At 40.9% G+C, this 17,007-nt stretch overlaps 1 protein-coding gene across 2 annotated transcripts in view; it reads left to right on the top strand.

The window, feature by feature from the left end:
• Positions 1–17,007, top strand: part of SSPN (sarcospan) — a 37,902-nt gene that overhangs the window by 13,507 nt on the left and 7,388 nt on the right. For both annotated transcript variants that reach the window (XM_032473258.1, XM_032473259.1), the window contains one exon: positions 13,846–13,932. In XM_032473258.1, the coding sequence (XP_032329149.1) occupies positions 13,846–13,932 (87 nt within the window). The remainder of the gene's footprint in view (positions 1–13,845; positions 13,933–17,007) is intronic.

Here is a 17,007-nt window from a genome sequence, read left to right as displayed (position 1 = left end):
ATATTCCTTGTATTTTTTTTAAAGTGCCCTGTTCTTTCTTTGTGTTTCCTATTCCTTCTTTCACATCTGTTTATTTAGAATGTACTTTTTAATGTTTATTTATTTATTCAGATATATTCACAGTAGATGGTTATGTAAAAATAGTTACAAATCACATACATAATATAAAATCATTTTGTGAACAAATAGTATAGTTATATATTGAATTTTTTTATAGGCGCTACATGTTAGTGCTGCTATTTGAAATTCACATGAGAGAGGGAGGATGTGTGTGTACACGCACACACGCATAGATGCGTGCAATTGCTGGCCTTCGCTAGTGACTCAGTTCTTCATATGTTTGCTATAATTAGTTTGTGAGTTGATTTTTTTCGAGGCTTTATATGTGATAATTCAGTGTGGGCCATTTGAGGGGGTAACCCTTCCAGACAGTTTGTCTTGCCAAGTGTCCCCTTGATCATGATCCAAGAGCCACCTTTTTTTTCTCTTTACCTATTTATTAGGGACAGTATCAAGCATACTGAAAAGTGGATGAAATAGTATAATGAATGACCATGTTTTTGTCATCTAGCTTCAGTAATTATTAAGTGATGATCAATGCTGCTTCACTGGTATATTCCTGTACTCCCTCCACACCCACACACCACACACTGAGTTATTTTGAAGTAAATTCTGTCATTTCATCCATAAATATCTCCCTGTATAAGTCAAAAGGGGAAGACTGAAAAATAATCAAAATAGCAATCACACCTAACAAGTTAACAGTTTCTTAATAGGATCAAATCAGGGTTCAAATATTCATGATTCACTCATGAGTATTTCCTCACAGTTTGCAAAATCAGGATCCCAAGAAGATCCGCGTACTGCAGGTGGCTCCTGTATGTCTTACATCTCTTTTACTCAAAGATTAACCTTTTCTCTCTCCTTTCTATTCTCTCTCCCTCCCTTTCTCCCTCTCTCTCCCTCTTACAATTTATTGAAAAAATAGGATTTTTTTTCCTAAGATCACTTTTATGTTACTTTCTACTTTCTTACCTTCATAGATTCCAGGACTGTGTAAGGAGTAGAAAAGCCCTCAAAATCTTTACCCCTACTCCATCACCTTGATGACAGAACAATTTTCTTGATGGATTTCAGTGCTAGTGGGTTAATTCTTTTGGTCTTAGTTCCATCTCTTAGCCTGTAGAAGCTCAGAACAATTGGAAGTATTTTATTGGAAGAAGGGTTTCATATAATTTAGTCCTTAATGCTATGCAAAAATGAGACCTCTTGATGCTTTTAAAAAAATCTTTCAATCAACTTGCAAGAGTCTTAACCTCTCAAGTCACACTTTTCTGTAAAACGAGGTAATTCTTTTTTAACATATTGAGTTGTTTGGGGGAATAAACAAGCTCATGTATACAAAGTGGGTAATGCAAAAAGGATAACTTTTCTGGATAGAGAAGAACTTTGATCAGGGTTTGAAGAATGAACATTACTGGATTCAGAGTGGTTGAAGGAAGAGTACTATATACGCCAGGATGACAAAGAAGGAAAAGGACATTTTGGGTCAAAGGCACAATTCTTGTCCTGTGACTGTTAAGCTCAGTTTTTATCCACAACCAATTTTATTGTCCACCATTCTGTTGTTTGTCCTGATTCAATCTTCTGAGTCTGTAATTGCAAAATTCCCAACAGTTCCTGTAAAATAGGAATCTTAACATAGATACACAAATCTGTGTTGTAATATTAAAATAAGACCCAGACAAAAGGGATTCTACTTGAATGTCTGCATGATAAGTCATGCACTAGGGTAGTTGTCAGATTTTTGTCTCAGTTTTCTGTAAGCGATTTGATGAAACACTCACTTGTGAGATTCACTGGTTTAAAAAAAATGAGCTATTTGCCATCATTTTCAAGCAAGGTTGTTGAAACTTAGGAATTGTAGCAGCTTTGTGCTGGCACATCTCCTGCTGATTTCCTTAGCTTTCCAGCCTCACTTTGGCAGGAACATCAAGGAAAGTACACTATATCCATAGGATTTGGGGGATTCGTGCTCCCTTCATCCAGCTGCTGCTCACAAGTTCCAACTCTTTTTTCATCAGTTCCATCGGGATGGTTTTCTAATATCTTATAAAGTAACATGAGAGATATAAACGAACATCTGCAATGCACAATGTGTGCTGAGAAACAGGGCAGTCACTTAACAAGCCCGTTTTCCTTCCGCCTCTTTCTGTGTTTGTACAACAGATCTGGCTAAACTACATAGCAGTGAAAATTACTATACAACATGGGTTCAAAATTGTTTTAAGTCTCTCTCTCTATATATATATATAAAATCTGTCTGTATATCATGAATTATACATATATAATCTCTATATAAAGATAAATTATATATGAAGATATATAGCTATATTAATATCAATATAAAGATATATATGGATATAAAATTAGGGTTGTTGGATAGTTTCAAGTCATGCTAAAAACCACCACTTGGAATTAGAAAGGATGTATCTTAACTACACGAAGGACTTCAGTTTGATACGTAAGGGCTTCTTAACACCCCGTACTTCCTGACCAACCAATCAGACTTCTTATCACAAAACAGCAGGTGAATCCACTCTCATTGTTGGCAAAGGCATGAGCAATAATTTCCTGAAGAATGGCCTCATCAATTCTTAGAAATTTTATTTCTACAATTTCTTTTCCAAAGAGATCTGGAGTTAGGAACGTTTTAGGTGACACTTGGCCTGCTTTTGTTTTTCAGTTTAATTAATTAGCATATAAATAATTTGGTTTAATCGGAATGACTGCATACTCATCCCTGAAAAGTCCCTACAGTTACAGTCATTCAGAGATAAATCTGTCAGGCACCAACTCCTCAGGCAAAAGGATAATTATAATAATAAAGGGGGAAAAAAGATTGAGTGGATGTTATAGATGAGCTAAACTTAGGTGTGGTTAAGCAAGTGTCTTTTCTCTTTAGACTCTGCAGAGAAATAATTTTCTGTGCTAGAATTCATCGTCTAGAATTACCTTTTTGCTGGGAAATTTTGACCTGGCTCTCTACCAGCTTCTTTTAAAAATAACCTTACTCGCAAACTGAAGATTACAATTCATTGCCTCCAAGAAATACGTAGACATGCACAGATGGGGATGTGTGTTGTAACCCAAACTCTTCCTGGGCCAGCAGAACTTAATCCTTAGATGAACAAGTATTCTGCACCACAGCTCTTCACTGGCAACTTTTACTCCAATGGAAAAATAAAAATAAAAAGTGTAAAACAATGAAGCTCTGGGGTTGGAGATTCCTACGGGGAAAGGAAAGGCAACTTCCTAATATATGATGGGCCCAAATTAAACCTTCCTTGGCAAAACTTACTTGCTATAAAAAGTTGTTGCTAGCTATAGTTTTATTTGTGGTGGAAGAGAAGCTGCTATTCTGAGCTTAGTTTAATAAAAACCAAACATTTCTTCAAAGTTATAATTAGTGTTCTAGGTTTTAATGCGTGTGCAGTATATTTGTAGTGTTTGGAGACAGATTGTCACCGCTTACCCCCTCATCTTTTTTTTTTTTTTCTGGTTGGAATTTTTTTATTGAAGTATAGTTGGTGTACAATATAGTGAGTCATAATTTTTAAAGATTATACTCCATTTATAGTTATTATAAAATTGTAATAAAATATAATATAATAAAAAGGCTAGATCCCTTACAATATATCCTTGTAGCTTATTTTATACGTAATGGTTTGTACTTCTTAATCCCGTACCCCTCTACTGCCCCTCCCCACTGATAACCAATAGTTTGTTTTCTCTATCTGTGTCTGCTGCTTTTTTGTTACATTCAGTAGTTTGTTGTATTTTTTAGATTCCACACAGAAGCAATTATCATATAGTATTTGTCTTTCTCTGGCTGACTTATTTCACTTAGCATAATACCCTCCAAGTCCATCCATACATGTGTCCATTCATTTGCTGATGGACACTTTGTTCGCTTCCGTATCTTAACAGTGGTAAATAATGCTGCAGTGAACATTGGAGTGCATGCATCTTTTTGAATTAGTGTTTTAATTTTTTTCAGATAGATACTCAGGAGTGAAATTGCTGGGTCATATGGTAGTTTTTTGAGAAACCTCCATACTGTTTTCCATAGTGACTGCACCAATTTACATTCCCACAGACAGTGTAGGAGGGTTCCCTTTTCTCCACATCCTTGCCGACACTTGTTAAGTGTGTTCTTTTTGGTGACAGCCATTCTGGCAGGTGAGAGGTGATATCTCACTGTGGGTTTGGTTTGCATTTCCCTTATGACTAGAGATGTTGAACATCTTTTCATGTGCCTGTTGCCCATCCACCATTTCCTCTCTGGAAAAATGTCTCTTCAGGTCTTCTGCCTAGTTTTTGATATGGTTGTTTGGTGTTTTTGATGTTAACTTGTATGAGCTCTTTGTATATTTTGGATATCAACCCCTTATTGGTCATATCACTTGCAAATATTTTCACCCATTCAGCAAGTTAAGTTGTCTTTGTTTTGTCACTGGTTTCCTTTGCTGTGCAAAAGCTTTTAAGTTTAATTTGGTACCATTTGTTTATTTTTGCTATTATTTCCTTTGCCTTAGGAGACAGATCCAAAAAATATTGCTACGATTTATGTCAAACAGTGTTCTATGCTTTCCTCTAGGATTTTTATAGTATCTGGTCTTACATGTAGATCTTTAATCCATTTTGAGTTTGTTTTGTATGTGATGGTGTTAGAGAATGTGCTAACTTTCATTCACAAGTAGCTGCCCAGTTTTCCCAGCACCACTTATTGAAGAGGCTGTCTTTTCTCCATTGTATATTCTTGCCTCCTTTATTGTAGATTAATTGACCTTAAATGTGTTATTCCCTCATCTTGATGTTCAATTCTGCCATAAAGTCTGGTTGATTTTGAATCTTTTCATTTACATGCCTGTACCATTTTTGGCATTTCCTATTAATATCTGAGCACTAAGTTTGGCTGAAACAATTTCACCTTTTAAAAAAAAGTAATATTAATTTTGGATCTGTTATGGACAGAAATATTTTTAGCTGAACGGCTGTTTTTTTCCTTCAGAAATTAAATGCTTATCTTTGCAAAACTATACTGGTGTAATCAGAGAAACATACGCAGCGTAGTTACCAAGACTGGCATTTCCCAAACAGCGGATAATAAATAGGTTTGTAGCAGAAAGGAAAAGAAGCAGAAAAAAAGTTTCATAACTCTTATGTGTCTGCAAACTATTTATGTCAACATTAGAAAGATTTTTGAAAAGTGGGTCCTTGCTCCCAAAGCAAAAGTAGCCCAGATCACTCAGTGAATGGGTTTATTTATTTATTGGACAGATACACACTGACCGCTTCCCATGTGCTGGTACTATAATCAGTCTTTTACGTTCACTGTCTTATGTAATCCCCACGGCAATGCATGAGGTCGGCACTGTGGTTATCCCACAGGTGATGAAACTGAGGCTCAAAGAGGTTAACTTGTCCAAGGTCAAAAGCTAGGAAGTGGTGGAGGTGGGATTTGATCCCAGGGCTGTCAGATCCAGAGCTAAGAAACACCGCCCCAGTCTCTGTCCTCTGGATGCAGCCGGTTTTGCTGTAAAACTTTACATAGTTATCCGCTGTTGCCCCTTCTCTGGGGGCATGTGTGTGTTCCCGTTTATAGAACCTGTGAGGTCTTAGGTAATTTATAGTGAATCCATGTTGTTGGAGTAACAGACTCAGCAAGCAACCACCTTGAGTCTACCATCTCTTTTTAAGAGGTTGCTGGGCTTTACCAATTCATTTTTTAGGGAGAGCATATCACTTTAAGGATACATTGTATTTTGCTAACTACTATATGTCATATGTGTGAGAAAAAAAGCTCTTTTCTCCATAGCTCTTCTCAACAACTGGCACATTGTATTTCTGCTTACTTATTCGTGTATGGTCTGCCTCTCCACTTTAAGGCACTGGCTCTATCATGGTAGCAGTTTTTGTCTCTTCTGTTCACTGCAGTATCTCCAGAACCTCAAAGAATATCTGGCATATGGTAGATACACAATGAAAACTTGCTAAATGAACTGAATGAGATTATTTCTAAGATGTGACATATAGATACATAGATATATATATTTCATTTCAGCTCAAATTTCAGAGTGAGTTGTACTGGCACAATTGAGGTCCTATTAAATGGAAAAAATTAATATTTACTGTAATTCCAGGCACATTAATTATGATCCTTAAAACAAAGTATAAAGGAAGTATTATTTTTATTTTCTCTATTTCACACATGATGAGATGCAGTCTCAAAGGCTGTGTCCCCTTCCCCTACCTTGGACAGTGTCTGGATCTCAAAGACTGATCTTCACACGATGCCTCTGGAGCAGGGCTTCCTGCCATCCCACACAGGAGAGGAGCAGATAATAGAATGTTCTTCAAATTTCTGCAGTTCTCACTTCACTTAAGGGCTGTTAAAATTCTTCCAGAGAGGCAGACAGGACGTGTCCTGGTTAAGAGCCAGGCTCTGTACTCTGACAGGTACAGCTATGAGCTCTATATTTGCTTTGTGACCTTGAGCATAAAACCTTTCTGAGCTTTAGTTTCATCATCCGTAAAATGGGCTAATAACAGTGACTACCTCAAGGACTTCTATGAAGACCAAAGAGGATAATTTACACAGGGTGCCTAGTTTAAAGTCTGGCACATACAGCAGATGATCAATATTAGCATTAAAGTGTCAAACCACCTAGACTTGATAATTAGCTTTCTTACATAAATATAAAGATCACACCAAATAGCCATTGGTGCCAATAAAAAAGGAGACTATGTGATATTTGTAAACAAGACAGTACATGTGTTATCAGTTCCAAACCTGGTTAAGTTGGTAATACATTTATGAGCCCTGAAATATACTCTGACTTTGACCTACTCTGATACACGTATGAGTGACTCTAAATGCAATAATAATTATGGGAGTAACCATCACCAGTTATTCTCCAGCTATTTGTTAAGACGTTATCCTAAGCATCTTACTTACACTATCATTAATCCTTAAATTAATGATCAAAAGAAGGCATTATTGCTTCCATTTCACAAATAAGGAAGCTGAGGCTAAGAAGAATTAAATAACTTTGTCCAAGATCATTTAACTAGTAAAGTAACAGAGCCAAGATCCAGACTGGAAAGCTCATAGGTTTTCCCCTAAGCAGATGTCTTTTTAATTATACTTAGAGTTCTAGACTTGGTTTTAACAAGACTAAAGAAGCAGTTACCACTTGTTGAAAGAATTGTTACTTGAATGTGTCGTGTGTTTTGAGGGTTATTTTTACCTTTCTTACCTCATCTGACTAGAGTATTTTTTAGTTCTTTTATCTTGCTTTTACCCTAAAATGCAATTTAAAATAATAATGAATAATAATAATAGATGTGGGGAGGGGATAAACTTTATCATTCTACCATATATAAGTTATATCTGATGAATAGTAAACATTTTGTTGTCTTTAAAATATAAGACACAGCAGGAAAACAAATCACAGTTGATCCAAGGGTCCTTATATTATAGAAAGCGGGACAGGTTTTGATGAGTGATCAGGAAACAGGGCTTTGAATAAGCTGCCATAGGCTGCTGTTTTTACACCTGGCCGAGACTGGTCAAATGGCATTAACCGTGGTAATTAATTTTCATGTGCCTCAGTTTCTCTGCAAAGTGGGGGTCAAGTTGTAAATTTCTAAAGCACAAAGACCACCTCTTATTCTTCAGACTCCCCGTGCCTACCTCGATAAAGGCTCTGAGCTAAACTCAGCTGGGGAGTGGTACCTACACTGGGGTGGCTGTGAATAGCAAGATCTCAAAGATTACATTGTCTCAATTCTTACTCCATTTCACAAACTGGGAAATGAGTACTAGGATTTCTCCCTGGTTCTCTCTCCTGTACCTTTATACTGATTCTGTAGGATGGTTTCTGGGATTCCAAACAACTCATAAAGAGTAACGTGCCAAACTTTACTCTTGCATTGCAAACTAATCCTACTGGATAACCAGATGTTTGCAAAGTAAGAGATGGAACTCCGAGGAGGCGGACAGTGCAGGAGGGGTGGGGGTTGTGCAGGGTACCTCTGATGGGCTCCTGAAAGCTGATTGCGCACATCTCTTCCCAGCTCTGGGCTCAGTGACTTCACAATGGCGGTTTGAAATCAGCACTGGTAGAAATATTTACACCACGGACGTTAGCAAGTGCTCCACCCTGCAGCTGGTGGTTAAACATTTCCCAGCACATCACTGCACAAACGGTCCAATTTTGGATAATTGCTTTGCTTTGGCGTGGAGTGGAGTGGGCAATGCTTGTCAACGGTAGCAGAGAGCCACATCACATTAATGGATAACTTAGGGATGCTCCCAAATCATCAACCACACACATCGAGGCCACGGGCTCTAGAATGAGGTCCTATTTAAGTAGTGATGATGACAAAGGGTTTTCCCCTCCGATTTTAAGGAATTTTGTTGAGGAACTCCTCTACTAGTCATGACAATTTATTTACGGAGAAACTCTTGTTGTTGGTCCATCTCATTATTACTTAGAATAAACATTTCTTCCATAGGGAACTCCACTAGTCAGTGTATCACTTCTAGCCCCTAACCATTCAGATAAACCCCATACCAGGCATCAGCAATTAGAAAACTATGTTTTTCACTTAGACTAGTGGGTCCCAAAGTCTGCTCTCGTTTCTTAGAAAAGCAAATCCTTGATCTCCACCCCCAGACCTACTGGATCTGAAATTCTGGGGACAGGGGCGTTTTCACCAAGACCTCCGAGTAACTCGGAGCTGCCGGCCTAGACTTTGTCTTACCACAGGCAGTGAGAATCGAGGAAAAGTGCTTCCGTTACGCTAAAGTATTCTATCCCATCCTTCTGAAATCTTGATCCAATAAACATCCTTTAATAGATTCTCATGAAATGTTCTTTTGTATGTTATTGAGATCTCTGGTACATGAGGTATTAATCAGCAATTCTCCTGAGGGAGACTGCATTCATTTGACAGATTGCAATATATCTATCATTAGTTGAAAATGATTTCTAATACTCGACCTTAAATTCTATGAAATAGGTGAAAATCCATAGAAATTCTCTTAAGAAGTATCCAGAGGAATGTGTACATTTCTGCCTCATCTCTTGGTTGATCAGTTGGCTGAGCAAATGTGAGAGGAGTTCATCCTGTGACTGTACTGACCGAATTAAAGCTCTTGAAATCCAAAGGAGCAAGCTGATCAACTTACAGAAATAGAGTCACATTGCAGGTTCACAGATGAAAGCAGGGCGGGGGATGGGAGGAGGAGAGAAATCTTGAAAGGCATTTGACAGTGGAAGGTTGAATTCCCCAGCCAGCCCTGTCAAGCAGCTCCGTCAACAACAAAAAGAAGAAAACAAATAAACTGGAGGTTGTGTGAATGTCACAAGACCAGCATAGAAATACGGCACGGAGGGAAGTAAATTCTTTCAGGGTGATACCTCCCAGCTGTGCCAAAAAATGAAAAGGAAAAAATGATACGGAGGTAAACCTCCAAGACCCGGGTCCAGCAGTCACTTTTTCTTTCTAACGCCAACCCTCAAAAGGTACTGCTGGAGATACAGCAGGCCGAGTAACACAAAGACAACGTGTGACAAGACCCAGGACACGTACATCTAGAAATGGATTTAACATTCAGAGAACATTCCAACTCCGCTTAACGTTCTAACTCACAGGAGAGACTGCGGTCTTCACTCTGAGCAAAGACTAGCAGCGACAGGATGTGGAATTCAGGACTTCTCTTTCCTCTGTATGCTAAACAGATTGTAGAAATATGCATCCAAAAAAATAGGTTCACAATGATGGTGGGCTTTTTTTTTCTTTTTTTCTTCATTCAAAATATAATTTCAGGCTTTTCCTATCACCGTAATTATCCATCCAGATGTGAACTTAATCATAACAAGCTCTTAAAGGTTAGCTGCCCTTTTAGTGCAAGTTTTCCCAGGACCCCCCAGTTATCGTCTGCTTTTGTGCTCAGTGCCACCACCTGTCTGCCCCAGGCCTGGGTATCTGGTCCAATGAGTGCTTTCTTGAAAATCTTATATAACTACCTTTTTCCTGTTCCGTGGGCTTCACCTCACCATACCTAATGGAAGCCCTGGCCCGGAATCCAGGAATGTTGTTCCAGAGAGGCCTGGCAAGGATCACTTCTCATTAACAAGAGCTCCCCTTTCCCTGCCCTCGGAAGCCAGAACATCCCGTCTTGCTGCCGCACCCTCATCGTGCGCACTCCGGAAATAAGACCCTTAGTCTGGCATGAGAAATCTGGTTTCCTCCTCGTGGCCATTAAGTCATCAGTTTTATGTATTCAATAAATACTCCTCTTCTATAAGGTGCTTACATTTTGAAACACCAATGAACTCTCTGATAAAGAAGTATTGTTCTAATATGCAAAGCTGTAAGTAAGAAAGTGAAGACCCCCCTCACCGCACCCTCCCCAGAAGCTATTGAGTCCTATGAGAAGGCCAAAAAATTGAAATATGTTGGATTGATCCAAGCTTTATAGCAAATATCCTGCACTAGGACCCAGAAATGAAACTTTCAAAAATCCAAAGGAAAGATCAGATTGGTTTCATAATATTTAGATGTATCATAATGTACAACCAGAGTTAAAAGAAGTGTATTTAATATACTTTCGGTTCAAAATATTCAAAGATTCCTCAGAACTGGGTTTCCTTGGCCCTTTTCTGTTTTTCCTGGACTGTCTCTGGGTGATCCCGTGTTTCTAATGGTTTGGATTGCTTCACATATGACTAACAAGGGCTTATCTTCAGCTCAGACCCCTTTCCTGAGTTCTATGCTCATGCAGGTGAGCTTTGAGTTCATGGGGGCATCATCAGTTTCCATCCCCATTCTGCTTTTCCTCTTGTATTTTGTGTCTTATTAAACGTGAACTCCATCCACCTGGCAGCTCAAGCCAGGTATCCGAGCACCTTGCAGACCCCTCCCCCTCCTTCAGTCCTCACAGCTGATCAGTTCTCAGAGACTTTGGATTCTGCATCCGTCACATCGCTCAAACACACCTCCTCTCTATCTCGACTGCTACCTGAACTCAGGTACTACTCATCACTTCTCCACAGATGGAGAATAGCCTCTGAGCTGGTCTTCCCTTCCCAGTCTATTCTTCACAGCCAGAAAGGCCATTCTAAAAAGCAAAGTTGATCACACCGTTCCCCTGCTTCCAATGTCCGAGAGTGAAATAAAAGTCCTTTGTGACCTACTTCCTCTCCATCAATGCGAGTTCATCTTTTCCTTTCTCATCTCCCATCCTCTGCACCAGAGCTGTGGGAGTCCTCAAATGTTTACCCTGCATTTCTCCAGCTTTTATACGTACTAAGAGTCTCTCTACTCTTCCTCACGTCCGTCTACTTAATTTCTGCTTACCTTTCAAAATCCATCTTCCTCCAGGAAGGTTCCCCAAGTTGCTTTCCGGTTAGCAGCGGACCTGGTCCTAGTCCTTATCTGGTATTGTGACTTCACTCTCCTCTCTTTCCCCACGGGACTGAGAGCTCCCTGAAGGCTGAGATGGTTTTTCCACCTCTCAATTGCCAGGGCTGTAAAAAGAGTCCGGCCTCAAAAGAAGTTCTGTTGATGGACTAAGTGAAGTGCTCTAGAATGAGGGCATGTGTTCCTGTGCAACTTCTTGCTGGAACTCAGGCTAAATTAAGGCTACAAAGAAATAGATACGATTGAAGTAGAACAATTTGTCCAAGGAAGGCAGAGTCAGATTTTTAAGCTGCTGCTCAGTTAAGCCTGATTGCTGGAATGTGTCTCTCATAAAGACAAGGAGGGAAGTCTTGGCAATTACAACCTCCCAGCAGCCTCTAGGGACAAAGACAGCTATGTGGGCGAGAGGGCCTGACCCCGTGCACCTGCAGACAGATGCTAACAAGGGGGCCCAGGCACGCGCTTAGGGATCTCACAGTCCCCACAGAAACAGGCTTAGAAGCCCCCATCTGGTTTGTTGCCAATACACAAAAGAAGAAAGTATGTCTTCCATTGTTTCAGTTCTGGAGATTCTTAATGGGAAAAAACAGACCGTATCAACCTTACACCTCAATTAGAAATATTTTTTAAGGGCTTTGAAAAAGAACTTCATCTCTGACTTGGAAATATGGCCACGCTGAGGGCTACACAATTTCAGTATCATGACCTCCACATCTGCCGGTCCTCTGCTGAAAAGCTGCCTCTCTGGGTCCTAGCTGCCTGGTTTTCCACCCAGACTTCTCCAGCCCACGCTGTGCTCACATAGTTTAACGCTGTGTCTCCACTGGGAATGTCACCTGTGCTGTTAAACCATCAGCCAGTCCTAATGGTGGAAAACCCTGCAAACAGCCTGTACTCAAAGAAGGCTTTGGCTTTTGGCTTCACGGCCGGGAGGGTAGGAGTTGTGAATATCATGAAATCAGCCATCTAATGACTTACTGGGTGATTCTCAGTTACTCTCCCACCATCTGTCTTGAGGAAAATTGTGCTGATCTAAGAATGCAATTCTGTAGCTTATGTTTTCCATCCTAAAGTAGGACTGAGCAACATTTTAAGGTTTCCAAAGTTGAGAGTGTGAATAGATATGCTTTGATTAGAAACACTAAATCACAGTTTAAGAAACTTCTGTGCACTAAAAAGAAAACCGAATCAATTATGGTTTCTCTCAAAGTTGCCACGCCCCCTAGAATTCTTTCAGCCAGGTGTACCCCTTCTCTTTCCATCACTGATACCCAAGAACTTGGAGATAGATGGCTTCCTGTTTTTCCCACTCCAGTGGCCTCCTGTCCATCATGCAAGAGCCAAGGTGTAGAGATTTAACTTTTACTACACATTTCCTCTCACCTCCTTCTCGGATTTTGCCTGCCACCATCTGAGCTCTGGCCTACCTGAGAGATTAACCTTGTTTAGCTCAGCCAAATAAGATTCTGATGTTCTCACTGGCAACCCACCCGCCACCGCTGCTCATTTTCCTGAAACATGTCTTGAATCATGCCATTCCCCTGCTCAAAAATTTTCAAGGGAGCCCCCACTACTTCCTAAACCAGTACCACATCCCCAGATCTTCAGCCTACCTTTCTGGCTCCATATTTTGTTATTTCAACTGTGGGGTACGTGTTTGTTATTCTTTCCCCACAATTTGTGCCCTCCTGCCTCCGTGCTGATTCCCCCAAGCTACCTGGTTCAGTGCTGGTCCCATCACTTACTAGCTTCGTGCTTCCGTTTCCTCATTTATGAGGATCATAACTGCACCTACTTCATAGCATTTTGTGCTGATAACACGAGGAAATCCATACAAAGCCCTTAGAAAAGCCCCAGGACAAAGTAAGCACTCAGTAACAGTTAGTCATCATTATTACCATCATCTCTTTCAAGGACCATTTCAAATCCACCTCTTTAGTGAAGGCTTTTTTAATCGCCCAACTCCATGTTATTTTTTTCCACTTCTCTGAATAGCATTTGACATTAATGCCCTGCCTTAGAACAGTGTGGGCACTTATCTTGGCCTGGACTGGACTGCACTTACGGAGGTTGAGGAAATTCTGTTCAGCATTGTATGCACTGAAGGACCTCGTATAGCACCTGGCACGTCAAAAGGACTTAATAAATGCTGGCTACACTGAAATAAATTGATTTGCCTATTTTTAAAACTCTATTCCACAAGCTGAGAAAAAATAGCACATAAAGATAAGCAAATGAAATGAACACCCCGATAAGAAGGATGTTACTGGTGAAAGACAGAGAGATTGATGTCATTAGAATGCACAACTTGCCCTGATAACATCTCTTCGTCCCTGTTCTCCATTGCAGGTCTGCCTAGTGGCCTATCTGGGTTTGTTTATGCTTTGTGTCTCGTATCAAGTTGACGAACGGACATGTATCCAGTTTGCCATGAAAGTAAGTTGTCATTTTTCTTTCTCTTCTATCGACGCATAGAGAGAAACACAAGTACAAAATAAAGGAGAGCTTTTTAAGGAGTGGTAGATCTGATTATTCTAGAAATTGCATTTGTAGGCAGGCCAAAAAAAAAAAAAAAAGGTTTGAGGAGGGCATTCATCCAGATCCCAAAGGTAATGCTGATTTCTGTTTTTTAACAGTCTTCATTTCCATGAACTGGGTTGGCATGGAGCATATGATGTCTGTCCTCCAATGCCCTTAAAAGGAATATTGAAAATTCATCAGTTCAACAGAACACTTGGCCAGGGAAACGGTGTCTATATCAGTGCCCACTTCCCTATCTTGGAATTTTGTTTAGAATGTTTTAATAGTGAAGCAGTCTAAGTGTATTTCCCCTTGTAGGTGGGATCACTGAAACAGAAAAAGTACATTGGGTGCATCCAAATGATCCGTGCCAAGAGTCTGAGGGCAAAGGAGGGAGGTCAGGATAAGCATGGTTTAGCAAGTGTGTGTCTTTCCTGTGAATGTCTTTTTTACTGTTAGAGACAGTGTGTTTGGTTGGAGCCAATTCAAGTACACAGCATTTTCACTGCCCAGTAGAATGTGCTCTGAAGGGAGACATAGACACACCCTTTCTGAGTTTAGGGAGATAAACACCCCACTCAGCAATCAGAACTAGCAGAAATCAAATTCCTACATTTTCTTTCAACTCCTGTAGCAGAGAACAAAAAGCTTTCTGTAGTGTTGGTTTGTTTTTTTTTGTTGTTGTTGTTGTTGGTTTTTTTTTTGTCTACTCACATTGTTTACTTTTCTTCTGCAAGAAAACACATTAAAAACTGGATATGCCTTTGTTCACTAAAACAAGAAAGCATAAAGCATAAGAGTAAGTTAACTGTATCATTTGGAAATTACAAAGATGCAGAAAATAAGATGTTAGTATATTCTAGTATATTGACATAAAAACAGCTGATATAAAAAAGCAAGGTGCTGATCCATATATATGTATTTAAATCATGTTGTAAAAGAATAATTAGTGAAAAAAATTCAAATTATTTTAACTAGCTAAAAACCCTGCCTACACAAAATGTTTGGTCTGATCCTACAGAAATTTTTTTAAAAAATGGCTCTTATGTGCATAGAAAAAAAATTATCTGTGAATAGTGGGATTATAGCTACATTTTCTAGCTTTTTCCTTCAGTTTTGAGATGTTCTCCAATAGTTAGATGTAACTTTTCTAATTTAAAAAGTTAATGGACGACATTTTAAAAAAAATTGATAGAGTTAGAATTTTGGTGAATATGCCCCTACTTGGAAATTGCACTTTTTCTGTCTGAGGGTGTTCCTTAAAAGAAGGCCAGATGGAGCAGACATCAGTCCATGTTTACTTTTTTTTTGGTTTTTTGTTTTTGTAGAGGGTTGACTCAACAGGAAGGCTTAGTGATGATTTTTTTAAAAGGCAGAAATCCTAGTAAGAATTGTCCTGTTTTATTACGGGAACTTCATTCACCAGGTAAAAAGAGCTCTGGAGTCGGTTCATCAGTTTATGTGAAATGTCCTTATCACCCTCCTCGCCCTCGCCCCCCCCCCCCCGCCCCCGCCATGATCCCAGGAAACACCAGAGGCAACAGCATTATCTTCACAGAGGCCTCCACAGCCATCTCAATGTCTGCACTTAAAATCAGGAGCAAGGCCAGAAAAAAAAAATTAAAAAATAAAATAAAAAGTCACTGCCAATGTCAGTCAGGGTGAGAATTCCCCACCAGGAAGATCTCATTAGCTGTCTTTTTTCCCCACCTGTGACAGACATTGACAAATATAGAGGCACTTTCTCTTCCCCTGGATGTGACCTTTAGTGATGCTTCCTGCCAGCTCTCTAAGGTGCCCGCTGTATTATCTTCAGGTGGAAAATGAGCTTCAGTCAATCTCCAGGGTTTCCAACGGCACAACAGGTCACAGCGGACTTCCCTTGTGCTTCTCACATCATTTAGGGTAGGAAGGAGGGAATGCAATGCATCTTCATGTGGTGTTTCTCACCAACATAATCGCATTTTAGTGCTCATGTGTTGATACTCTGGCCCAAGCCTTGTTGGAGAATTTATTTCCTTCTGCTGAACGCCCGGAGAGCCAGGACCAGCAATCCGGGGGTGATGACAGTGTCTCACTGCAGCCTGCGCTAGCGTGCGCGGACACACACACACACACACACACACACACACACACACACACACACGAGTTCCATTTTCTCTCAGACAATAGCCGTGGGGGCTTGTCTTTTCTTCCCAAGCTAGCGCAGCCTTGTCCAGCCCTTTGGCAGGCCCTGTAAGCCCCGGGGCTGTCCATCTTTCTCCCTGGGCTCTGCTCCTGGGCTCCGCGTGCCATTTGGCCACAGATCGGGCCTCCTTCCTATTCTCGTGGCCCTGTTCTCTCGGGGCTCACCTTGGTGATTTGCAGAAACGTGTCCGGTTCATGTGCTTGCGGAAACACTCCGGGACACATCCCCCCACCTCCCCGCCCCGAGGGCTCGGAAGGCGCAACTGCCCGGTGCCCGCTCCCGGAGGCCCCCCGGGGCTGCCGCCACCGCCTCCTCCTGCAGCGGGCAGCAGGGGGGCCTTACCCTGCCTGACACCAGGGAGGTAATTAAATCGAGGCCGAGCCTCCTTCCTCCCGGAGTCACCCCGCGTTGGAAGCGGCAGCCGGGTACCAATTAGAGGCGCGAGCGCGGGGCGCGCCTGGGCGCCGCGGTTACATAAGCGCCGGGGGCGCCGCGCCTCCGCCGGCCGCTGGGGCTGGGCTGACACGGGCGAGACGCACGCGTCCCAAGCCCCGCAGCTCTCGGGGTCTATTTGCTCGCTTTCCCAAGGTCATCGTAAACACTTCCATTGACAGTTTACTTAGTGCCGTGTAGGTAAAACAAGCCACTTGATTTTAAATTACAGATTCTAACCCAGAATCTTGCTGCTGTCAGATGAGTTAAAAGGAAAAAAAAAAATTCTCCAGCGCGTCAGACGTAGCCCGCAGGCTTTGGCGGATCAAGTTACATTCACGTCTTGAAACGGATAAGAAACTCGATTCTGC

The sequence above is a fragment of the Camelus ferus genome, chromosome 34 (assembly GCF_009834535.1).
Source record: "Camelus ferus isolate YT-003-E chromosome 34, BCGSAC_Cfer_1.0, whole genome shotgun sequence".
Classification (NCBI taxonomy): Eukaryota; Metazoa; Chordata; class Mammalia; order Artiodactyla; family Camelidae; genus Camelus; species Camelus ferus.
The sequence above is the reverse complement of the archived record's forward strand: the minus strand, read 5'-3'. Positions and strand labels throughout refer to the sequence as shown.